Genomic DNA, 7,369 nt, shown 5'->3' on the forward strand with positions numbered 1-7,369 from the left:
CCTTCCTCCTCCTCCTCCCCACTCCCCATTAGTCAGTTTCTGAGGAGCAGATTGGGGGGGTTCTGTTCTCAGAACAAAGCCCCTCTCTGCCCCCCCCCCCCCCCCCAGTGTACAGTCATTTGGCAGCCTGCCCTGAAGGAGGGCATTTTAAACATCTTCCAGGGCTGTTAACATCACTGCTCCTCCTTTTGTTGCCGTCTATGATGAGCAGAGGAGGGGGGGGGATTGGGGGGGGGGGGGGGTATTGAGGCCATGCAGGCACTGGCGACGGATCCGAGAGAAATCTATTCTTATTTTCAGTCATCACTTTTGACGTCAACAAGATTTAAAAAATATTGTTTAATTAACAATAATTGCAGATATAACGTCCCTAAAAACGTACTTCCAATCAACTTTCATCCGTACACTTTCTGGTTCATTAGCTGCAATATGAGTCTGTTTATACACTTAAATGATAGGGAGGCTAAACACAGTTTAATTTAACCTTAATTGATAGAGATTAAAACTGATAAAGATGGTAAAGACGATAAGCTGGTTGTGGTTGGTTTCTGAACCTCTTCGTCGATCTGATCCAGTCTCAGTGTTGAATAGTAGGCCATTAGCTTGTGGGTCTCTCCAAAGGGAATGTTTTTAGGGATTAGGGATATATGAGGATTCATATTTTTTATTTTTATGAAAAAGATCATGCATACAGGTTTAATTTTTGTTTCTCTGCTAAGTGCCTTATTGTAATGATAACATTGGCGATTGCTTCGTTCTGTAATCCATGTGGTCCGAGTTGATTGTTTGATGTAACCCTCTCATACTTACCCATGGCTGTGTCAAAGTACTGGGTCTTATTAGATGTTTAGGTGATGTATACGTGCTTTGTTTTTTAGGAATGTCTAAGACGTGCTGGGTCTTGCTCATGAACCTCGTTCATGTTTTTCCTTTGAATTTCTGAAATATGCAAATACCAACATTTACACAATTTACATTCACTAATCCAATATGTGCCTTATTTTGTATTTTGAATACTTCTGTATGCTTTAACCAAACGTAATGAACGAACCAAAGGTCAGCTTCAGCAATACATGTATGCACACCTTCCATGTCCTACTGTGTTCCATGTGCAAGATGTAATTATGCTTTCCAGATTCTATTTCATTCATCGTTTATTAATAAATGTACGTCAAAGCATAACGCGCTTATGTGTTTGTTCCGATGGTCAGATGTTGGGCAGGACGAGGTAGTGGCTCGGGCCTCAGCCTACCAGCCCAAAGGTTTCAGGTTCAATTCCCATGCTCAGAGCAGTATGTAAACATTACGTTACCAACACTAAGCAGCAGTATATAAAAAGTACTTTCCACCACTAAACATAAGTGTGTAAAAAGTAATTTCCGACACTAAACAGCAGTATATAAAAAGTAATTTTCCACCACTAAACATACGTATATAAGCAGTACTTTCCACCACTAAACAGCTGTATCTAAAAAGTACTTTTTCCACCACTAAACAGCAGTACATAAACAGTACTTTTCCACCACTAAACTGCAGTATATAAAAAGTACTTTTTCCACCACTAAACAGCAGTACATACACAGTACTTTCCCACCAGAGGATGTCAGACTAGCTGTTATTCTCCCTGAGCTGATGTTGTCATAACTGGGCGGGGCTTAGCATTAATCCGCCCTACCAATCACAGCTGTCGAGCTGGCCGAGATGCGGCTGAGTGAAGGCTGCTGAGGTCAACACAGCGTGGCTCTCTGCTGCTGCAGCGTCAGCCACGGCACCCTCTGACTGATGGGTGGCTGGTGACGTGGGAGGGGGGGGGGGGGGGGGGGGGGGAGGTGGAGGAGGTGGAGGAGCTCAGGGCTCATGATGGTAAAAGGTGCAAGAAAGCAAATGATGAATGATTGAAGTGGGCCTTGAGTGACTTGGGTCCTTAGGGCAATTGTTAAACTCAATGGGATATTATTTTGTTCCTTGCTGTCCATCCTGCTCTATAATATATATCAGATTATATATTGTTATTTTTATCGTTATATTGTTCCTTGTTCTCAGTCTTGCTCTAAAATATATATTATAAATCATATTTATATATCGTATTATATACATAGAAGGAGACTTCGTCTCATCTCAGACTAGAACGGCCCCTTTTGAGGCCCGGTCTATAATGGTTCACTCACCCCACCTATCCTACCTAGGTCAGCCGATAGGTGAATCCATCGGTCCTCCCCGTCAGGTAGAGCCTGCGTTAGTGCAGTACTGTGCTCCCTCTCAGCTGATGTGAAGCTCTTTCCCGTCCAGTCAAACCCTGAAGGCTCAAATGACATCACCCTCTCCCAGTGCTCTCTCATCCATGAACCGACGGGGGTCAGGTGTGAGTGGGATGCTGGTTAAAGCCTGAACCACATCCCGGTGATGGTTTAACTGGTGGTCTAACTGGAGGTTGAACTGGTGGTCTAACTGGTGGTTTAACTGGTGGGTAGGACGAAATAAGGACCCACAACGACTAGGCGATTCTTGTACGACCAGTGCATTTTATTTTTTTTCCATCACAGTACAAAAATAAATCAAAGTAAGCAGAAATCAACCGATAATGTTTCAAATACAGGAACAACTTTTTTGTCTTTTTCAAAAAGAATATTTTATTGAACAGCATCAACACGCATCACCTCTCCTCCTACCACAATGGCATGTATTCCATTTTCAGCTTTTTTTTTTGCCCCTAAGAAAACAAAATTCACCCGGTCATCTGTACAAATAAACCTCTCACAGACACTCCAACACACACATTCACGCACACTCGCAACCCTTGAATGCCTCAAAACTATTTTTGTTGTTCTACAGAGTACTCAACAATATACAGAAAGGAAAAATTGACAGAAATGTTAAACTATCCCTTTTAATGTGTTTTTTTTCAGATATTTTTGTAGGTTTTTCAAAAGTATTTTCTCAAACAACAACTCAGTTATGCAAGTAAAAAAAAAGAAGAAGGAATCGGACGGAGGAGAAAATCAGACCCTTTATCCTTTTGATGCCCTGCTGTTTTGTTTTGTCTTCAATGTCGAAGCAGAGGCCGAGCTGGGTGTTCACAGAGAGTCACAAGCACTCACACCCTCCAGAGCTCCGGGACGGACACAGACCCTATCCATGGTGCTGAAGAGCCATGGGACCTTCTCTGTAGAACACACTAGACCCTGCTGAGGAGAGCCACGATGCTCGGGAGATGGGGTGTGATGGAGACACGGGGACGTGTGTGTCCGCCCGCCTTGAGACAGGGGTCCGAGGACTGGCACCGAACCACAGGGGGTACGCAGACCCCCACAACCGCCCTGCCAAGCGATGATGGGCCAATGAACTGATTGTACTTACAGGTTCGTTTTGGATTGGCCGATCACATGGGTCCCCCGCCACACACGCACACACACACACACACGCACACACATTGGACACGCCCCCCTGAGCCATGCGCAACTTCACACAACACACATAAGAGACGTTTAACTGCGATCGGATGACATCTATAGGTGTAGCGCCCGGCTGGTTCATGATGGCTGATCAGACTGGGAGACTTTTGGGTGAACACCTCTGCTGAAAAGAAAACATGCGCCGCGCCGGTATCGTTTACACGCGAGACGCGGAGAGACCGACCGGTGTGAACGGTTCGGTTGCGCCAAGTGTTGACCGACCTTATCGTGAGACGGGGCTCTGACAACGGCTCGTACGGCGCGGTTGAACCGCCGATATATTTGCAGAAGCTTTAAGGGAAAGCGCGACATGATTGTCACCCATGATGGAGCGTATAATCCAATCAGATGAACAGCTCTGTTTGCGCTCTTAAGGTAAACGTGGTGTCCCAATACTCTGTAGAACCTATGGTGGTGTCTGTGACAGGGGGAACTAGAGGGGGTTATATCCCTCCACCTGGATGAACGTTGATGTTGCGGCAACACGTCGTTTGGACAGAACTCGGTGACGTCATCGATTCATTTCTTACTGATATGCGTGTGACCTCAGTTTGACTTTACTCATGCACGGGTGTTGTGTGCGGGTGTGTGCGCGTGTGTGTGTGTGTGTGTGTGTGTGTGTGTGTGTGTGTGTGTGTGTGTGTGTGTGTGTGTGTGTGTGTGTGTGTGTGTGTGTGTGTGTGTGTGTGTGTGTGTGTGTGTGTTTGATGTCTTCAAGGATCACTCTTCAACATAGGGTCTGCGATGTGTTTGTTTGTTTTCAAGGTCAATCCTTACGATGACACTTTGGTGACGTCAGATTTAACGATGGTCTTCAATAATCGGAGGGCTTTTAACGCGATATTCATAGCTCAAATCCCTACGGACATTCATGTGTATCAATCACCATCAATCTTCATTCCCACCAAAGACAAGTTCACCAGCATTGCCTCTAGAAAATCATTCTCTTGTCTAGCCCATTCAAAAGGTATTTTCCCTTTATGTACACATTAATGTCATTAGAAGAATACGTAATGGCAACAAATGAAGAATCGGTATACATATCGTGATTCATATTGAACATCTGAAACCAATCTATCGGCTTCCGTTTGATCTACAAGGTTTGATCAAAGATATGGCACTGTAGTAACATTTACTAAGCTGAAGAAATCATAAACACAAAGATGAACCTTCATTCCAAAGTGTTTGCTCTTTTTTTTTTAACACAACTTTTAGACAAAGTACAAAAGAATTTCTCTGTAAACAAATAGCCTATTTTAGCAAGCATAGCTAAATCAACTAGCCCCACCTTGTTCACAGCATTCTCTAACGCAGATGCACTTAAAAATCAAGTCCAAACAAATAAATAAAGGCATTGCTCCTGCCCTTCTAAAACTGTAAAATTGCATGGCACACGTGCATTAGATTAAGTTATTAAGTAATAAAATAAAAAAAGAGAGGACAATTTTCTTTCCAGAAAATCAATAAATAAGCATCCATAGTTTAGGGGAGATGGAGAGGAAAGAGAACATCCATTAAATTGTTGGCTTACTTTTCATTTTTTTTCTGTGAGGAAAACGAGGTCGGTCCTATGCGGGCAGAGCGAGTAACCGGTCCTCAACTCAGGGTCGTCCTATATTGGTAAAAGGTCCTATAATACAGTGCCGGCTCTTACATCCAGCTGTCCGCCCACGGGCCCCCCTGCCCCGACTCATACTGACACAGACACACTCAGATCAACACGGTGCCCGGGGTCTCCCACCCGCCGGCCCCCCCTGGCTGGTCGGCGATGCGTCCCGCAGAGAGGTCCCGTCTCGTTCAGTGGACGGGGGGGGGGGGGGTGGGGGGTGTGTGGCTGTGTGGGTGCTGGCGTTTCAAAGAGCCAGGGTGGTTGTCCGCCGGGGAGCCTGCTCAGCAGTGATGCGTGAAGGAAAGTGGTCACGCGAGATTGTCTCCTCTCCCCCCGCGGTGGTACAGCCAGCGCACAACCCCCTCCTCAGACAGGAAGTCAGCGCACATCCCTCTCCTCAGACAGGAAGTCAGCCCCTGTCGCTCCACATTCATTGCTGTAGATTCATCATTCCGCTTCGTCCTAACCTCTTTTTTTTTTTTGTCTTTGTCTTGTTTTTAGGGTTTTTCAATATTTATTATAGATATATATATTTATATATATTTATAGATTTGTGGTAGCAAAGGATGTACCCGAGTCTGGCATTTTGAAGAAAGAGGTGTCTCTACCCGTGGTTTGTCTAGAAATATGAATTATCATATTAGCATCTTATTGGTGGAAAAAAAGAGATGGTTTGGTGGCGTTTTGATCCATGAAATCCTGATGCCTTCGAATTCAGACAGCGGTGAAACGCACTTGGTTGCAACCAAATGAGACATTCAGAGATTTATTCATGATTACTAATCTCATCTCCAGACTTCCCCCCCCCCCCCCCCCCTCTAAGCCTCCTCAACCAAGCCAGAAGCCTTATAAAACAAACCACATGTCGATGTCAAATACAACTACAACATCCTGTGCCACAACCGGTACCAATAAAACACAAAGAGTGAGACGGTCAGAAAATGCCAGACCAGAATTCAGCTTTGCCCCGCCCCCCCCCCGGCCGCCCGCACGCCTCCCCCTCACCGATCCAGGCCAATCAGCAGGCGGCTGCGCTCCTCCTCCTTCTGGCTCTCGTTCTTGAGGTCGGCGAACACCTGGGTGAAGTAGTGCGGGTCGGAGTTGATCTGCAGCATCTTGCCGCTCATCAGGTTGATGATGGACAGGCAGCGGTCCCAGAAAGTCTCCTTGGAGGTCTCCACCAGGAAGGGCTTGAGCGGGTAGGAGATCTCGTTGCCCATGTAGGAGTAGGACAGGTAGAGGCAGGTGAGCAGCACGGCCTGCAGCTCGTGCTCCGACGCCACGTCGGACGGCACCACGTCGCGGCACAGCATGTACACGAACACCACGTTGGCGGGCGTGATGAAGCCCTGGTCCTGCCAGCCCTGCAGCAGCAGGGAGCGGTCCACGGAGCGCAGCCACAGCACGGGGTCGGTGGGGGACAGGTGCTTCAGCCGGTAGCAGCGCCGGCACAGGAACTCGCCCAGGCAGCGGAGCAGCTCGCTGGTGGAGGCCTGCACGATCACCCGCTTGGGGGTCCCGGGGGCGGCGGCCGCGTTGGTGGAGTTGCCCAGCGGGGCCTTCTTGACGGAGGACACCGGGGGGACGGCGGAGCCCTTGGCGGGCGGCGGCGGGGGCGGTGGCGGGGTCCCGTCCTGGGCGAAGGTGGACAGGTTGGCGCAGGACTGGGACTTCTTCAGGTTCTCGTTGTTGAGGTGCGTGACGTTGTTCTGGTAGCCGTTGGGCTGCACCTTCTTGGAGCTCTTCTTCTTGGCGGATACCGCCACGATGCGTTTCCATGGCAGCACGTTGATGAGCGAGTGGCGCTTGAGGTTCTTGTCCTTGGCGTTCTTGCTGTTCTGCACGGCCATGTAGTGGCCCACCGTGGCCGGCCCATCCTCGAAGAGGGCGGCCTTGCGGTAGCTGGGTGACAGGGACAGCACGGTTCCCATGGTGACTGTCGGTGGGTGGGGGGGGCTGGGGCGTCCGTCCGGGTGGGGGGGGGGGTTCAGCCGCTCCGGGAGGGGTGGGTGTCTGGCGGGGGGGGTCCCGGGGGGGTCGGCGCCTCAATGGTTCTGGGGGACAGGGGGACCCGGGCTACAGGCTGCCGGAGGTCTCAGGCATCTGCAGCTCTGGGCGGGACGGAGGCGGCTCTCTACGATTGGCTGCCGGGGTCTTTAGCGCTCGCCGCTCCGTGTCTGCGTGTGGCCAGCGGCGCCTGCGGGGGAAACACACAACAGACGGGTCGCTCAGAGACGGGGGCGTGTTGGGGTGCTCTGTGTTCTGCTGGCATTGCAGCTCCTGGATGTTGTTTACTATGGATTTTGGG

The 7,369-nt window shown here is 48.9% G+C and overlaps 1 protein-coding gene across 1 annotated transcript; it reads right to left on the reverse strand.

Annotated features, from left to right (window-relative positions):
* Positions 1–2,502: 2,502 nt before the first annotated feature.
* cdk5r1b (cyclin dependent kinase 5, regulatory subunit 1b (p35)) lies at positions 2,503–7,015 on the reverse strand. Its single transcript, XM_030350149.1, has one exon. The coding sequence runs from the start codon at positions 6,990–6,992 to the stop codon at positions 6,063–6,065; it is 930 nt and encodes a 309-aa protein (XP_030206009.1). The 5' UTR covers positions 6,993–7,015; the 3' UTR covers positions 2,503–6,062.
* Positions 7,016–7,369: the final 354 nt, after the last annotated feature.

The sequence above is a fragment of the Gadus morhua genome, unplaced genomic scaffold (assembly GCF_902167405.1).
Source record: "Gadus morhua unplaced genomic scaffold, gadMor3.0, whole genome shotgun sequence".
Classification (NCBI taxonomy): Eukaryota; Metazoa; Chordata; class Actinopteri; order Gadiformes; family Gadidae; genus Gadus; species Gadus morhua.